At 41.2% G+C, this 18561-nt stretch overlaps 1 protein-coding gene across 2 annotated transcripts; it reads left to right on the top strand.

Annotated features, from left to right (window-relative positions):
- Window positions 1-3018: 3018 nt before the first annotated feature.
- On the top strand, window positions 3019-18422 carry xkrx (XK related X-linked). 2 transcript variants are annotated; one of them, XM_088989442.1, is made up of 3 exons: window positions 3019-3811; window positions 10532-10830; window positions 14671-18422. In XM_088989442.1, exons 1-3 carry the CDS (start codon window positions 3483-3485, stop codon window positions 15519-15521), a joined length of 1479 nt encoding a protein of 492 aa, XP_088845568.1. In that variant the 5' UTR covers window positions 3019-3482; the 3' UTR covers window positions 15522-18422. The 2 variants fall into 2 exon arrangements, with proteins under 2 accessions (XP_088845568.1, XP_088845570.1); XM_088989444.1 differs by having other exon boundaries at window positions 3020-3811; window positions 10532-10791.
- The last annotated feature ends 139 nt before the right edge of the window (window positions 18423-18561 follow it).

Genomic DNA, 18561 nt, shown 5'->3' on the forward strand with positions numbered 1-18561 from the left:
TATGCATGTTGCTCCACCATTAGTGATCATATGTATGTTGCTTCAAGGGTAATACCCATCCAACTCAATGCTGGTGATAGGCACACGAATGCCATTTCCCATTCGGTGTTTGCATTAAGCTAATGCATGTAAGTCTTTTAGTTTTGTGTTTGATTTGACAGTAAACACCAGCAAGAATTGGCAGTAAACCGCTTCAAGGCTGTTTTTAAGGCATTGGTCACGCACGATTTGACAGACTGCTTGTTTGTTGTGAAATAAGTTGTATTGAATTCACTGCCACCATGTTCTATCTCGTTCATAATCTTATTTTATAATGCAGCATATTTATCGACACTTGCATTACAGATCACAAAGAGAGGACCAACTAGTCAAATAACATTAGGAACAAAATGCACATGTACAGAAAACTATCCCTAGATGGCGGTACAGTTACAGAATTGTTTTTGTTATTGCCTACAATGCATTAAATTAAAGCAAGGCACCATATTTTTCAGCAATATTTCTTCCATAATTTTAGAAAAAAAACATCCATGCTAAACATTGAAAATATTCAGGGTGGTACTTGCGAGTATTGATGGATGTCCTCTCTATTGTTAATTCATGACTAAAAGCGTGAGGTCGATGCTCATTTTTTTGTCAAATACCATCTAGGTGTGCCTTAGTAATACACTAATTTGGATGGTAATCATAGTAGCTATTGTGTGATTTTACTTAAAGTGTGTGATTTTACTTAAGGTAGATCAATGTTAAGAGTGGGGGTTCTAGGGTTACTTTGTTTATCTCATTAAGTTATTACACTAATGTCCAGTCAGGTACCACCCTCTGCTGCAAACCGCTACACTCAAACACACATACACATTCACAGAGGGCCAAAAACAGCTGGGTGAAGAAAACTGGGCACACCCATGTTTGCTCCACATAGCAAACATGCCTCAATGACCCCTGACAGTTGATTTTGCACTCTGTGCTCGGCTCCTGATTCAGAGTTGAAGATCTCAAAGGAAGCAAGCCTGACGTCTGCTGCTCCATAATGAAATTTCCATCTTTCGCTTTCCCCAAGGCCCCACAGAAGCACAGGAAGTAGATAGCAAAAACAATCACTGCTGGAATATCATCCTGTTCAACTGTCAACTCTCAATGAAATACAAACTTGAAAAATGACGGTGACATATTATATATACAGTAATTGTTTGAGCCATTAAAAAAAAGTCCTCTCGTGGCTGAGTATGTCCTACAGTGATTGTGAGGCTTTTCCACATCACTTTGCAAACCTCTTGTCTACACGTCGGCTGTCGTGTCACACTGTTTTTCTTTTTGTTTTTTGCCATCACTCTTTTGTCTTTCATCACTTTGCTGCTGTGAAATGTAAATTTCTCCACTGTGAGACTAATAAAGGCATATCCAATCCAATCCAATCCTCTGTCTTAAATATTGCTTGAAGCACTTTTTCTACATTGCCTGTTGTCACAAATCACTGCCAATGCTTACTTGGGATGCCCAAATGTATCACTGGCCACTATTTTAGCCAAGCCCAAAACAATCAGGAAAACAGTTAGGGGGGAATTTAATTAGTTCCATAAATAAGTACTACATATATATGTAGTATATGTATGTCTCAGTCTTTGCATATATTCAACAATCATCTCTAAAGATGCATCACGTACGTATTTAAAAACAAATCTCCGTTCACTCAACAGGGTCTTGACAGACAAGTGTAAGACGTTTGCCGTTCTATTATAACAAAAATGTTTAAAAATTGCATGCAGTAAATGCTAAAAAATCTTTGAACTTTAGAATGGGATAAAATGTATTCATGATAAAATATTTTATTATGAGATTTTTATTTGAATCCTTTGAGGAATGATGAAGGAGGATGTCTGAATTGGTTTTGTAGCCTCTTTGGGGGGGGGGGGGGGGGGAATTAAACATTGTTGAGCTGAAAAGCTGCATTTTCAGGCATATTTCCACATAAAATGTGTGTTTTTTAATTAAATGAACTTACCAGTTTTTGACTATAGGTACATGCATTTGGCTATAATAAAATCATACGCAAACAGCTGCTCATTTGCTTTTTATGTTTCAGCCACACTGTCAGACTAGTTCCCTTAACCTCAATTTCAACATATGATCCAGAAAGCCACCATGACCTGGACAACCACCGTGACAAATCAGGACGCGTCCGTGTAAAAAGTCAATGAGTTGCAGAGTGAGTCACTCTTTGTTATTGTTTCTCTCTCTCAACTGTACAGTTCCCAGCGCAACAAGTCCGAGGACAACCAATGGGTGAACTCTAAAAATGGAAGTGCAAAGCAGCTGAACTCTCAAAGCTAAATGTATCCCATTGCCAAGCTGTAGTGTGCTCCCCTGTATTTGTACTTGACAAAAACATGATATACTGCAAAACACTCATCAATTATTGGTTGAATGCAGTAGAATAATCCAAAAGGGATGACATTAGCATGTAACCGTGTGCTGAAAAAGGCATCCTTAAGAAGATAATATTTAAACAAGTATTTAGATAAAAGCAGCACGAGGACGTCATTTCAATGCACTATGTATTTAGGTGTAACTGACAGAATCCAGCTGTGAGTTCTTCTCTGAAGAGGTTGGTGCCAAAAAAGCTTTTTTTTGTTCAAGCAAGAGATTAGGAAAAGAGAAATAGCAAAAGGGAATCATGGATAAAGAATAATGTTTGGTGAAATACATTGTTATATCGATTCATATTCAATAGAGTACTTATAAGGTTGCTGTCTATTTCTATCCTAGAAGTTCCCCTCAACCTTTCATTTGTGTGCGTGTGTGCGTGCGCGTGTGTGGTGCGTGTGTCTGCGTGCGTGTGTGCGCGCGCGCGCGTGTGTGTGTGTGTGTGTGTGCGTGCGCGCGTGTGTGCGCGTGTATAAACAGTCTCGATTTTTTTGAATGCGTCAAAACCGGATATGCACTCCTTGTCCGATGCTCTTATTTTACGTGGCAGTCGTTTCCACATCCGCCATTGTTTTGTGAGCCAGCTTGCTTGCTCTTTTATACACAACCACCAACCACTTAGGTGCATACCATGAAGCAGCTGAAAACACATGGGGTTACAATCATGTAAAGTATCGCCGCCAGCAAGTCAACGTTCACATAGCTCAAACAATGCACGAGATGGAACGAGAAAGAAGATCTTTGGAGGTTTTAACGATGATTAAGTTGACGACGTGACGAGGCGGAACTTCCACGCCGACGGACCGAGCGAGCCGAACGGCACTGACGCCGGCTGCGGAACGAACCCACTGCTGCTTACCAGGCCTTTCCTCTGAATAACATCTATCAAAACTTGATGTGTTTATTGCTTTGAGCGCAGGAAAGAACAATGGTGGCAGGTTGGAGAGCTGGAGCCGACTTACACGTGGAAATACGTTTTTTTTTTTTTTTTTCAATTAAATGAGCTTTCACCCCGGGTGCTTGAAGCGTGAAAAAAGTTGTATTTTGTTGCTGTCGCAATGGAGGAGCAAGAGAGGGAGATTTCTTACGACGACCCCCCGGCGTCGGACTGCGAGGTTGTGGTCGTGGTGAATCGGAGTCGATTGCGCCCTCCGCTGGGCGTGGTGCTCGCCACGGTGCTCTACTGCGCCGAGCTGCTGAACGCCGCCGTGCTGTGCAGCAGTTACCACCGCACGGACGACGAGCACTGGCTAGGATTTACCATCACCTTCATGCTGCTGCCGGCCGTGCTCATCCAAATGACCCTCATCTTCATCCACAGGGACGTGGGCCGAGACCGGCCGCTCGTCCTTCTGCTGCACCTGCTACTCCTCGGGCCTATCATCAGGTAGGTTTTCACCCCCACCCCAATCAAGCAGAAAGGAAAATCACAAGCGGAGAAGGCAAAAGTACCCACACTGTAAACTTTAGAAACAATTGTGTGGAAAAAAAACTCAATAAAAAAAAATCATAAATAAATATAACCTACAATTGGGCCTCACACGATTAATTTTAGAGCACTTCTGATGAGCAAATATTATCATGATTTATCTAGTAACACAACCAAAAAATGTAGCTCTGTATGGTGGCAGTGAACAACAAGCCGTGGTTTGTCAAGTCCTGAACAATTTATCATAAAGATGCCTTGAAGCTGTTTTTTGACCAAGTTTCTTGCCAAAAGATATGTAGAACAAAAAGTCTTGGTGCAGTCTGATCTGTTTTAGCTTAATGTTAAAAGACAATGCATAGGTGGGTTAATACATAGCATCAGTGTTACCTTTATGCAACCTGATATGTTGGCACAAATGGTGGAGAAACACACACAGACAGATAATATAACAACACAGGTATGTATATATTCTCTAAACCCCTGAAAAACAACTACAATGACTGCAGTTGATTTAGGAGTGATTGTCTACATTTGTATTTATATGTATGTATGCATGATACTTCACATATACTCTGTGGTCAAGGCTTGCGCACCAGGAATATAAAAAACTTTAATTCTAATGGAACTAAGTAAACTAACATTTATCTCAAGACACCAATGGGGTGATTCAAATCCACCATTCTGTGGTATGCGGCTAAACACAATCAGAAGCACTGACATATAGTAAACTCGAAAAGCCAAAATGTGGGTCTGTTGTTATGTCGTGTAAAAAAAAGAAGATACTTATCACCATTGATATAACCAGGAGCTGGGAGCAAAATTTTGAGATTTTTCATGGCCCCAAAATCTCAATCAATAGATCAATCAAGATCTAAATCAGGGTTGACTTGAGCCTTGTTAAGTTTTTTTTTATTTTTACATTGCATCATCTGGTCATCTGCAACCATTGAATTAAGTCATGAGGCTGTTTGACACAGTGAGGATCAGAAGGGACAGATTCCGGCATGCCTTGAATACGAATCACCTGACTTACGGGTTTTTCGAGATACGAGCTTTTGTTCAGCTTTTTTTATTTGATTTGCAAGTTCAAACTCCAAACTTGTGATTCGAACATTTTTCACCGGTAGGACTCACAAGGTGTGTCACATGGCTAAATGACAGAATCACAATATTGCCAGTTCAACATTACACATGACGTGGAATACATGACTGGAAGTTTGCGATGCAGTGTCACAAGGCAAGATTCTCAGTGGTCACCGTACTTAGTAACATATGACTGACAAACTCAAAATATTTGTTTCTCAAATCATTTGAACTGTTTCATTTTTAAGGCATAGCTGAATTTACTATAAAAATATTTACTGAAATTAAATTAGCCCCACTTGTGCTGTTTAAATGGTTTAAAAAAAACAAGAAAACGTTTTAGATAATATTCCCACTATAACTTCACAGTAGATTCTCTACTCTATATGGTGAGAAATGTCATCATTATTTCATTATTTAAAATGTCATCATTATTTTAATGTCCCTCTTAATATAAAATGACAATGTCCTCTAAATTCCACACTATAAGTTGATCTCCAAATTCATGTTAAAATGTTATTTAAGGCTTCACACTAATACCAGAAACTTTATGGACTGTACAACTCCACAATCTGAATAATAATTCCCAAATGATAGTTGTCTCTAAAATGTCCTCATTCACAAAGTCAATAATGATCCTGAATTGCGTAATATGTTCCCGTTGTGAGCAGACTCGTAATCCAGATGGAAATAACAGAAGGCCACACGCTGAATAAAACATTCTCCCACACGATATATTGGATGCTGAACACAATCGGTCGTGTTATACTGTTCGACCAACCGCTGAGTGGACATTTACTACAAACTGAAATTGAATTAATGAAACTCACAATTATGTGTACAGTATAAGCAATGTCTGAAGTCGCCAACAATAACATAGAAGTACGTTCTTGAAGGGGAAGGTGTGGAATGCCAGTGGTACCTTGGACTTGTTCCCAGCCAATCGTAGGCCTGCACTCATATGTTCATATCAACATTGTCGACAGATGCAGTGAGACTTCTCATCTGGTTTTTCAAAGTCTGTTTGTAAAATGTGGCTTTTCCGATGAAAATGGCTTAAACATTATTAAACCAACTAATTGGTGATTACTGGCATTCTTTTTTGCTGTTGTTGTTTAAGATTTGGGTGTGATGCATTGTCATTCCTGCCGTTGATCCTGTAAGATGATGGACCAATTTGCACCATTGTCTACTATTGGATGTGTCCCAATCCTTTTTGAATTAGTACCAAATATAGTGATTGGTTTGTGTGTACATTAAAACGAAAGGACAACACAAAAAATGGGGTGTTTTTGTCCAGATTTTAAGCAATAACCACCCAAAGGCCGAGCTTTCAAGTGTCCATCAACTTCACTTGCAGAGTACAAAACTAGAAAAATGTGTTATCTTGTATCTGATTTACGCTCACGCCAAAGGAATTCTCCTCTCTCGTCAATGACTTAAATGGAAAGTGAGCACGTGTTCACCTTTGAACATCACCCTAAGCAGAATGTGCGATGAATCAAAGGCCAGAAAGAGCGTCCACTCATACTGAAGCAACAGTAGCATTTGTCCTGCATTCCGCTTCCTCTGCTTTATCTCAAGCCAATGTAAACACAATGCCTATGCTGCCTGTCGGCTTCCTGGGCTGTACTTGATGATTTAATGGCTGAGCTCGCGGCTACGCAGTCAAACATCCTCTGACGCCTGCCGTTCAACACCGAATGAAGAATTTCAAATGAAACTACATGTGCAAGCTAATAATGAAAACAAATTGAGCACACTTGTTTTTCTTTCTTCCTGAGTTCAATGATGATCACGTAGCATGTCTTGAAAAGGTTAGCAATCCTGCTATATGTCCAATGATATGTCTTCAATGCATTACATTTTTGCTGATTTGAAAGTACAGCAAAGCATAACAGAATGCAGAATATCATTGTCTTTTTGAAGTTACTTTTGACTGGGGAGCGTCACTATTTGTCCACAAGGATGAACCAAGTCAATCTGGTTCCATTATCATTTTCCTTCAATATTTGCCCTTTTGTTCAAGTCTGTATACCATTTAGTGCTTGTTTTGTCACATCCAGGCTCATCATCAGTAAGAGGGCACTCGCTCCCTCTTAGTAAGTGTAGAAGAACCAAAAAACAACAATTTTGCCATGTCAAACTTTTATCATGAAGTACCCATGACGCCTCACGACACACCAGGACAATTCAAAACAGGATGTGAGACACTAATTCAGCCGATCCTCCATGAAGCGTCTTCAGCTGCCCCCAAAACGCTGCTGCTCGCCTCTTGACTGGTACTCGTAAGAGGGAGCACACAACTCCTACTCTGGCATCCCTTCACTGACTCCCAATACATTTTAGAGTTATTTTCAAGATCGTATTATTTTTCTTCAAATCTTTAAATGGCCTCTTTCCTCTTACCTCGCCGAGCTAATCCACCCTACACACCTTTCTGGCGCCTCAGGTCTGCTGACCAGACATTATTAGATGTACCAAAAACTAAACGTAGGCTTAGAGTGGACAGGCCTTTTCTGTTGCTGGTCCCACTCTCTGGAATGACCTGCCACTGAACATTCGGCAAGCCCCCTCGCTGCCCATCTTTAAAACAAGTCACTTATAGTCTTTGGCATTCGATTCAGCATGATTCCAACTTGATGTTGGTTTCACTCCCTGGTGCTTTCTACTATCTTTGGGACTGTTTATTTCCTTGTCCATGTTAAGCGCTTTGTTTACAGCTTCAGCTGTTGTTAAAGTGCAATATAAATCAATACGTATTGGATTGTATTGTAGTCTGACATCAACATATGACGTTCCTATTTTGAATGTTTTTTCAAAAGTGATAAAAATTGCCCCTCTTGCTTCAACGTGTCTCCTCAAGTCCCCACTCAGCCAGCAAAACATAATTACTGCATCACACTCAACTCGTCCCAGCACGCTCAGCTTTTTATGGTTGCTGGCTCTACTCCCAGCTTGCACACCTGAAATGGATACACGGTCTTGCCAGTGGCCTGTCGGCTTGATTGTGGGCGGTCCTAAACAGGATGATCTTGCTGAAGAGCTGTCGAAAGAATTTCCTGAGAAAGAATGGTGAATGGTGACACAAAGTTGCTCTGTGTACTGAGCTTGAACCCCAACAGAGACAGCCATAAAAGCATGTCACCGTATTGATTCCCTTGCTAAATTTATCTATTGATATTTCCCAGCTGGCTCTCAAGAGCCTGAGTGCACCCCTTGGCCGGACCACACAAATGCTCGTATCAGTTTGTGAGGGGAGGGTTATGATAAGAGTTTGCTTACTGCCAGCTCGTCATGTTTGCCAAACTAAGCTAGCAGCCAGTCAGCAGCACTACAGAACATTCCAGCACAGTGATGTGAGATGGCATGATGGACTGAGAATGCCCCTTTTTAGAATCGTTTGCTGTTTGGCCGTTTCTACAGTATGAATACCTTCCCACCCAGATGCTCAAAACTTCCAGCAGATGAACAGTGCGCTATTTGTCCTGCAACTTAACACAGAGAGCATTTATTTACCTTGAGAGACACTTTACAGGACCACACCCTCAACAGTTTCTGTTGAGCCTTTCAGGCCTCAGGGAAGTGTTTTCTTTCCTCGTACTGCCCTCTGGTGGAGTCTCGGGTGTCTTTGTCTATTTGCTCAAGATTCAAAAAGGCACCCGTTTAGTTAGGATCTTCGAGCCACAATGCAAATTCATTTAATAAAATAATGGTAAAATCCATATATTATATATCCCACCACACAAACGAGGCAGCCCGGTCGTCATGTTGTTAGACTTCACAGTGCGAAGGTACATGGTTCAATTCCAGGTCCAGCCTTCCAATGTGGAGTTAGCATGTTCTTCCCGCGCCTGAGTGGGTTCTCTCCGGGTCGTCTGAATTCCTATCACATTCTAAAAACATGCATGGCAGGTCGGTTGACTATGTCGAGTTGTCCCGAAGTGCGAGTGTTCGCGGGATTGGTTGTCTGTTTCTTTGTGCCCTGCAATTGACTGGCAAACTGGTCAGGGAGTCCTCGCCTACTGCCCGAAGACAGCTGGTATAGGCTCCAGACCACTCGCGACAACCTGTGAGGATAAAGCATTTTGGAAAATAAAGATAATGATAATAATAATAATACATTTCATTTACAAGTGCCTTTCAAAACTCTCATGGTCACTTTACGGTCACAGGATCAGTTTTTCTGTGGGTGAGCAGCGGCAGCAACACGCGCCAGTGTTCACTCAACCCTGAAGTAACTCAAAAAGATAGAAAGCGAGCTTGCTCGCTAATAGATAGCTAAATGAATGGATGAATAAATATTCCCCCAACAGGAAATTCTCAATACATTGTGCCGTAACATTTACGGACAAAATTACGATTTCAACTGTCAAAGCTGAATCAACATCAACTCTCAAAGAGCACAAATCACCAGTGCTAACCATGTAAAAATATTGCAAGTTCTCTGTAAGAAGTGTTACATCCAGTGGTACCTTGACGGTGATAACGTTATTGATGGACTCCTAGTCCAAGAAAATACAGTGGGACCTCGGTTTATGAACCCCTTGGCTTACGAACTTTTCGGTTTACGAACGTTACATTTATGAACATTTTACTTTTTTTTGTCCTCTATTCCCCGCCCCTGGGGGATCGGTTTACAGACAGAGAGAGATTGAGGCCGTTCTCCAAAAAACAAAATGGCGTCTTCGGTTAAAGCCACGTTATTGGTCAACAACCCAGCAGTGAGGGGGGCGGGGGTTAAACATTAAAGAGACAGGCAGACAGAGAGAGCGAGAAAACACACACACACACGAAAGGGAGAAGACAGAGCTTGAAACAAAAAAGGGGGGAGGGGGGAAACAAGTAAAATGTTGAGAAAATGGATAGAAAACAGTGAAATTTGCACCCATTTCAACTTTAATAGTTCAAAAGCAGAGTGTAGACTGGAAGGTTAAATATCCCATCAATCAGGCTCCACAAATAACCCGCACAAGTCATCTGTACACTTGATGCAAAAAGCTATCAACCCAGCTAAACAGATCACAATTGATGAAGAACTAGATACAATTATCACGGAGAAAGCACCGACAAGAGATCATTCCTCAAGATGGTGGAAGAGGAAGGCTACGTTCCTCATCAAGTGTTTAATGCAGAGGAAACCGGACACTCCATTCCATCAAGCCATTAACGACCATCACAAAGGTAAATAAAATGACTTTATTGTACAGTACAGTTTATATCTTTAATCATAATACGATAGCACATTTATTATCCATAAAATAAGGTATATTTTGTGTAGTTTTAAGGCTTAGAAAATTAGAAAGTAGAAAATCGTTTTATGGGGACCTGGGAACGGATTATTCTCATTTTAATGGTTTCCTATGGGAAATTAATTTTTGGGTTACACACTTTTCGCCTTACACACTTTGTCTGGGAACCAATTAAGTTCATAAGCCAAGGTCCCACTGTAGATATGAGTTCATGACACCTAACCCAAAATGCCGGCCTTGGTGACTTATCTCTCAATTCCTCAAACTTCAAACTTGAAAGTAGCATTGCACTGCTCTCTGCTGCCGTAAGAGTACTTCAGGCTTTGACTCGGTTGTCTTGCAGGTGTTTTGATGCCCTGATGGTGTACTTCCAAGCCGGCAGGAAGGAAGAGCCTTACGTGACAATCACCAGAAAGATTTACTTGAAGAGGGGCGAGGGCACACGCACTGAGTGCGAAGTCAGCCGCTCGGAGCGCATCCTTGCCACACACAGAAATGCCTTCAAACGTACCACCGTTATCCAGGCTTTCCTTGGCTCCACGCCGCAGCTCACGCTCCAGCTGTATGCCACCATCCAGGAGAAGTACATCCTCCCCATCCGATGTAAGACTACAGGGGCTGCATACTTAGCACTGACGACAAGTTAGCAAGAATGGGCTTTTGGCTGAAATTACAGGCTGAATCTCAAGTACACTGTAACAGACCATATTCAACAACAAATGGGATTTAAAATGGACATATACTGTAAAAGGGGAGTAGGTTATTATTTTGCCTGGCAGCAGGAAAATGTTAGCTAACCAGATTTTGACACAGTAATTTATCATGCGATAACTCCCACTCAAACCGCATGCGCTATCCCAAAATAGCCCTTCAAAAGCATTTTTTTACCCATGTATGCTTCACTGTTTGCTGGTATACACTTTTTTAAAAAAGTATACAAACTATACTTATTCACTGCAAAACGTGCAAAAATGTGTTCACTCCAGTTCCACGTTTTTTGTCACTGTCACTCAAATTCCAGGACCCACAGAATATTCACTGTTAGGACTACATAAACATTCAATACAGTGTAAGAAAACTAAGACTCTCTTTCTAAATTATATGGGTCTGGAGTTGTCTCATCTCTCATCTCATTTTCCGTCCCGCTTATTCCTCATTAGGGTCACGGAGGTTGCTGGAGCCTATCTCAGCTGTCTTCGGGCACGAGGCGGGGGACACCCTGAATTGGTTGCCAGCCAATCGCAGGGCACACAAAGACATACTGTCACTGTCACACTCACACCTAGGGACAATTTGGAGTGGTCAGTGGAACCGGCGACCTCTGCACTGTGAAGCCGGTGTGCTAACCACTCGACTACCGGGCCGCCCTGGTCTGGAGTTGTATGAGCTTGAAATGAGGCCAAAATACAATGCAATACATACATATTGGTTGATATCGCGCTATAACAACAGCTGAAGCTGGAACAAAACGCTAACATGGAAAAAAGGGAAATGCTGCCCCCTTGTGGAAGGGAAAATATTGCCTGACGTCAGGCCAGCGCTTTTTCAACACCCAAGCAAGAAAAACAAAACCCAAACTAATTCATGAATGGCGCTCTACGTCATATTTTCAATTCTCAAATAAATTTGTGAATGCCAGTGAAAGAGTTAATAGAAAGTGTCACTCTTCCAGTCTCCCTTTCATCATCTACCGATGGCGCTTTTGGACACTGAGTTCAGTGGCGCCTTCTCTCTGATAACATGCAATTTAAAACCTCGCCACACACGTTCCAGTGCATTTTAAAGTAACCTGATATTTTATTTGAAAAGTCAATGTCTCTAACATTTTGGAATGAATTTTAAAGATATTTTTAATTGTACACTTTGCTCGATCCTGTATGCGTATCTTCGGGGTATAGATGGTACAATTAACACGGAACAACAGGTTAGGTCTCATGCATGAAAGAGGAATAAATTGAGATTGTAACTTCGTCATCATTCCACTAATGTTGTGAAAGCTTGAGGATTTCATTTTGGATTGTTTTTTAGTTGTTATGAGACGTAACTTGCAGTGACGTGCAGTCAGGGGAGGCAAGTGAGGCCGTGCCTCACCTTTCATCATGGAAATATCAAATGAAAAAAATACATGAAACAGTTATATTTATTTAGTGATTTGTACTTTAAAGTTCTTGTTCATTTAACTTCACCATTTTTGGATTTTTTTTCAAAATCGCTGAATTTTCATATTTACCGTTCAAATACAGTAAAGTCTCATGATATCGATATCGGTTATATCGATAGTACTGCTTATTACGATACTATTTCTATGAACGCAAGGAGAAAATTTACATGCCGCAGGATCGGATATATCGATAGTCCTGTTATATCGATATTTTTTCCGACTCCCGAGAATATCTATATAACGAGACTTTACTGTACTACGAAGTAGAGACGAGCGGTGAGGCAGCAGCCGGCTGAGCCTCACCATGGATTGCGCAATGACTATGCTAACTGTGCTGGCTTGCTCTGCAGTGAGCCCGCATTGCTGTCCATCTGAATATCGCTATTAAAGTGTTCAAAAACATTTAGTATAACTATATATTTATAGTTAATTTAGTTATATATATCTATATATATATATATATATATATATATATATATATATATATATATATATATATATATATATATATATATATATATATATATAACAAAATTTCTACACTTTAGCTGGTGTATATAAACAATGTACAATATTGTTCATTTTATTTTATTTTTATCAAAACTGTGTGCATAGGTGAGGCACACAGTTCTCCTGCCTCATGACAGGGGGCGCTGGTGATTACAGAGATTCTTCTTGTGCCTCCTCAGCTGCAGAATAATAGACTTTGTGAGAGCAAGCTACAGTAAACAGTTAGCAAGTGCAACTATCCAGTCATTTTTTTTCGTGTTGCTTGGCCTTATTTTCAGAATGGAGGATTACATATCTACATTGAAAGAAATAGACTTTTAAAACTGAAGATAAGGAAGGCTTCTACAAAGAAGGTATAGATTCCTTTCTTCTGAAGAAGGTAACAAACAAGTAAACGTAACACGATAATAATGTTCTTTTTAATTCTTTTTTTCTATGCTACAGTTTATATATAAAGAATGCTGACATGACATTTTAAACAAAACATGTTCACTGTTGCCAATCAAATGGTGAATAAGCTACTCTGTAGAGTTCATATGTTTGTAAATCTGACTGTGATGACGTCAGTGCCTCACCAGCCATAAACCGAACTTGCAACACCTGGACAGCAGGTTTTGTTGTTATCAAAGTTATTGTGAAACCCCGACTTGCCAAGTGACTTGTCATTTGCCATTTGTCAATCGAGAGCTGTTTTTTCCATACGACAACCCTCCCACGACAGATATGTCGTCACACCCGGCAGTCACTCAGTGACGCCCAGCATGGAGTGCTGGAATTTTGTGTGCCGCCTTGATCGGAAGTCTAAAAGAGCAGAGGTGTCAAATCCAAGTCCAGAAAATAAAAATTCTGCGGTTTGACTTTAGCTATAGGTGCTTTAACTCAACTGGCAGGCGAATGAGATATTACCTGCTGGGAAGGAACTGTAGCTGAAGACAAACTGGATTTGACATCTTGGCCAGGAAACTACTGCACGTGTCAAACTCTCTCTCTCTCGCTCGCTCTCTCTCTAAGTAATGTCGTTTGAGTTAAAATGGTGACTTTATATTGAGGAGAAATGTTTCACTTTTCAGCACCCTAGTCTTTATGCGTTCATTACAAATTTGACAGTGAGCCACCAGGTGGCGTTAATGAATGGCTATAGCTAGCTACCCTTACCGCATATTAGGCAGGCATGGTGGGGTTTTTTTTCCCAAAATATTTTTTTGTATGATGTAGTGTGTAAAAGACTAATTAGTTCAAGTTAAGTTTATCAACGTTGTTTGAAAAAAATGTTTGGGGTTAAATATGAATTTTACATTTCCCTTTCTCTACCTCCAATGCACTTAAACGTGGTTATTCAGAAGTGGGTGTGGTCCCCTTGCCCCATGAAAAGTGGGATTTTCCATATAATGTAGTTTTTTTTCAATATATTCATTTTAAATCAAAAGAGAAATATTTTGCTACAAAATGCTCAGACTTCACCATAAATATCAGCTTTTCATGTCTGCTTTGCAGACAATGTGTGTTGCACTATTGTTTTCAATGATGAAACCATCACATCTTCCTGGTGGTTGATTTATTATTCGAATGTAGAGAAAAAAGACAGACGTCAAAAAACGGCATGTCGTCGGAGGAGGCAGAGCCTTTCCTCTCCTGCATGTGAAGAGTGAGGAAAAAAATCCAACTACATACCAAGCATCCATTTTCCACTACTTATCCGTCCGTCCTCCTCTTTGTATCCTGTGACTATTTTCCAATGCACTCATTCACAAATTCAATGTGATACCGTGCACATAACACGATTGATCGTGTTGCACACTTTTTTTTTGCAGTGACACTGATGATCATAACCAAGATCTCCATCATATACGGGGCCCTTGTGTGCAGTGTCCTAGCCATCCAGATCCGCTACGATGACTACAAGGTGCGCTTCCGCCCGCCCGCCTACCTGTGCATGATCCTGTGGCGGGGCCTGGAGATCACCACGCGCATCACCGCCCTGGTGCTCATGAGCACGGCGCTCACCCATTGGGTGATCCTAGTGGGCATGGCCAACCTGATCTTCTTCTTCTTCCTGCCCTGGGCTGAGTTCTGGGCCAAGAAAGGCTCACTGGCCAAGGACGTGGAGAAGAACTTCTCCAAGCTGGGCACGGTGGTGGTCTTGTGCTTGTTCACACTGCTCTACGCATGCATCAACGTCTTCTGCTGGTCGGCCGTGCAGCTGGACCTCAGCCACGGTGAGCTCATCGACCGCAAGCAGCGCTGGGACCGGTTGGCCATTTACTACAGCGCCCGCTTTGTGGAGAACCTGCTACTCATCATATTGTGGTACTTGTTCAAATCGGACTTCTACGAGTATGTGTGCGCGCCGCTGCTCGCCATCCAGCTGCTCATCTGCTACAGCCTGGCCGTACTCTTCATGCTGCTCTTCTATGAGTTCTTCCACCCGTGCCGCAGCCTCTTCCGGCGCAACGTCCATGACTGCCTGCGTCGCATGTGTTGCTGTCGAGGAACAGAGCAGGAGCAACAGCACACGAGGAAGATGGCCTCGTCGTACTCCACCGCCGCCACCATTGTGCTGATACCCGATGAGCCCCAAGAGCCACTTAACCCGCAGAACTTCATCAGTGACGCGGATCAGGAAGAGGCAGCCATACTGGACGACATCACGCAATATGCCTGAGATCGCGATAGTAGGTGATTTCCAACCAATGTTCCGGCTAAATCTGTGAGCTGTGTTGTGACCAGTTTGTCAGCTTCGCCGGAACAAAAGATCCCATTTCACTTCAATGGTCTGAAAATTATTTATCTGGGACAAATGTCGTCTTTGCTGATCTATCTGTGCCAGTGACATATAGTGACGGGTGGAAAATTCAATAGCATTCCATACAGGCGTGCCCTGAGGTACGAGTTTAATTTATTCTGTGACCACGGTCGTAACTCCAATTTTTCCTATTGAAATGAATGGTAATGCCAGTTATACCCACCTGCACCCCCTAAAAACAAAATAAAATCTAGTGATCTGTTTTTTGAAAGACATAAAAGAAAAAGAAACAGCTTTTGCCACCCTTGGTATCATGTGAATGGTCATTGTGCAGCTGCCCGGTTTGGCCACCCGGGGCAGTATAAAAACCACAGACTGATATACCGTCCATGGATGTCTGTGCGATGTAGATCTCTCCTGTGCTTGCGGAGGATAAATATATGAATTGGTCGCCTTATATTGAATCTCTAAACGTGTACTGTTTGTATACACATATGAGTTGTTGGACATGTGTGTTTGCCATTATCTATTAGCATTAGCATTTTGCTACCATACAAAAGGTCAAGATATTTGCTTGAAACCCATGATGTGTATTGCTCTTCGTAAAACTCCACTGGGACAGGCGTGACACAGTTTGCAACTTGTTTTTGAACAATTACACACAACTTGCGCCTTATCGTCTTCTGAGCTGAGTCGTCTTCCAAATATCAAGTTTGCGTTCGCAAGTCAAAACAAAAAAAAAATGATGCCTCATATTGTGATAAACCTGTAAATTGATGCAGTGAAGTTTTAGTCAATATATTTAGGTTTTCTATTAAGAGCCAACGTTCAACTTTATACAACCCTTGCTTGTTCCAACAAATTCCCTCCCAGTAAGTCCCAGCTAAGATTTTCAAAGTTCAAAATTCTTAGAATTTTGCAACCCTAAAGGGAAGGCACAGCAGTGAATAAGCCACGGACTCGGATCTTAATACACTAAAATAGAATTACAATTTATCCTACAATGTTAACCAAGCAGCAGATGATGTGATTTAGAATTAAGTGTTGAGTGTTTTCTACATCCAAATGCGGCGACGACAGCCCGGGTGACCCCCCCCCCCCCCCCATCATACAAAACTTGTCCTCTGACCATATGGATCCCTTTAAAACGTGTTCTTGGACCAGTTGCTGACTGGCTGGAACTTCATATGTTGTCGTCCTCTGAATTCTGAACCTATTTGGTGTGAGACAAAGCTCTCTCTTGTGTTAAAGGCAACCGGTGGGTTCACGGGTTCACTGGACTTTTGGCTAACATTACATCGCTGGCATTGATAGATGATTAAGGCTGGATTGTAATTATTATTGGTTCAGGGTGTACCACGCCTATCGCCCGACCATAGTTAGCATAGGCTCCGGCACGCCCGTAAACCTTGTGAGGAGAAGCGGGTTCAAAAATAGATGACTGGATATTCTTGTTATCATAATAGATGTATTGTTTGTAGTTCATAACATAAATGAATAATAATTTTCTGACCAATTAAGTGAAATTGGATCATTTATGACAACGGATGAACGTGTCAGGAATTACCGAATTCAAATTGGACAACGATGCTTGGTTGTAACTGGTTAGCGTGTAACAGTGTGCGTGTGATTGTGCTTGTAGCAGACTGAGAGCCGTTTCTAATATTTCGAACTAAAATGCTGATATCACCCTGTGACGGCACTTGGGCTAATGTTTTGACCAAAAATGTGTCATAGATGCAAATGAAGTTGAGGTGCGTTGGTTCTAATTGGCTGATCTCACAATGTCATACTTGATGCGTGTTTCGCATCCAGCTCAATCAATTTGCAAGTTGTGGAAGAACAGGATAAATGGCGGTAGATTCATTCAGAAAGTTCAATGCATCTTTGACACAAATTTAACACAAAACAGAAGTTAATTTGTGTTTTAGAAATAAAGTAGTTTGCCTTTCAATCCAGTCAGCATAGCCAGCAAAATACTAGGAACAGCTCTGTGCGATGCAGGAAACTAAAGCCGCAATACTGTTACTTTAAAAGCTGTCTTGACATCAAAACAGAGCATTTTTGTCCTTGTAGATTTTCACCATGCATTTAGCTTGCACATGTCTACCTACACAAACTCAATTGTTGCATTTTTTAGAGAGCTATTTTAGTTGCCTTTCCCTCTGAAGTGGATTTTGCGCCCCTTTAAGAATGTGGTCTATGTGGAACAAAGAATGCCTTGAGAGTGAACCGTGACGTGAAGGTAGATGTGAGGGGGACGCAAGCCAAAAAAGAAAAATTGTCTGTGTTACTTTGCACAACCTTGTGTCTAATCCATAAGAGCTCACACTCAAACGAAATGGAATGAGTAGTCTTCGTCTGCTCGTCGAACTGCTTGAACCGGCTGTGACGGAGCCCTCACCTTGTTCAAACTGGTTTATGGTTTGGGCAAAAGTGACAACAAGGAGGTCTATGGGAAACAAAATGTGGTAGATTTGGACTAACAAACACAATCACAATTGATGGACAGTCCCAGGATGTATAAACCTTGGTGAAAAATATGGGATATTTGGACACACATGTAAAGGTAATGGTGTAGTTTAGGTTCATGGTAAAATGTCATTCCCGAATGTCAAATGTCATTAACCTTCTGTTGAGTAGTGTAGAGTGAATGTCACTTGGGTTGAAAAACAGTTTTCCAAAAAATGGAAATGTGATGGTTTTCTAATTATCTAATCCACTTGTCACAATGGAGATAAAGTTAACATATTTCTGCCATGGAATGAGCTTCTATGTTGATTTCTCACCACTTTACTGATAAATGTTTTTTTTCATCCAGTGCCTTGACTACTTTATTGTTCACTTGAAACTTTAATAAAATGAACCGTGTATATTTAAAGCCAAATGACTTCCATTATCCCTGTTGATGTGACGTTTTCAGCAACTATTTTTAAACATCTTCCACCCATCAAGGTTT

The sequence above is a fragment of the Hippocampus bargibanti genome, linkage group LG02, assembly GCF_051943395.1.
Source record: "Hippocampus bargibanti isolate YZ-2025 linkage group LG02, ASM5194339v1, whole genome shotgun sequence".
In the NCBI taxonomy this organism is placed as follows: Eukaryota; Metazoa; Chordata; class Actinopteri; order Syngnathiformes; family Syngnathidae; genus Hippocampus; species Hippocampus bargibanti.

What these genes read in the sequence shown, in the direction of transcription:
- xkrx (XM_088989442.1), top strand. Translation starts at nt 3,483, where the DNA reads ATGGAGGAGCAAGAGAGGGAGATTTCTTACGACGACCCCCCGGCGTCG. An exon ending in CTCCTCGGGCCTATCATCAG is followed by an intron (nt 3,812 to 10,531) that starts GTAGGTTTTCAC and finishes GTTGTCTTGCAG; the next exon opens with GTGTTTTGATGCCCTGATGG. An exon ending in ATACTTAGCACTGACGACAA is followed by an intron (nt 10,831 to 14,670) that starts GTTAGCAAGAAT and finishes TTTTTTTTGCAG; the next exon opens with TGACACTGATGATCATAACC.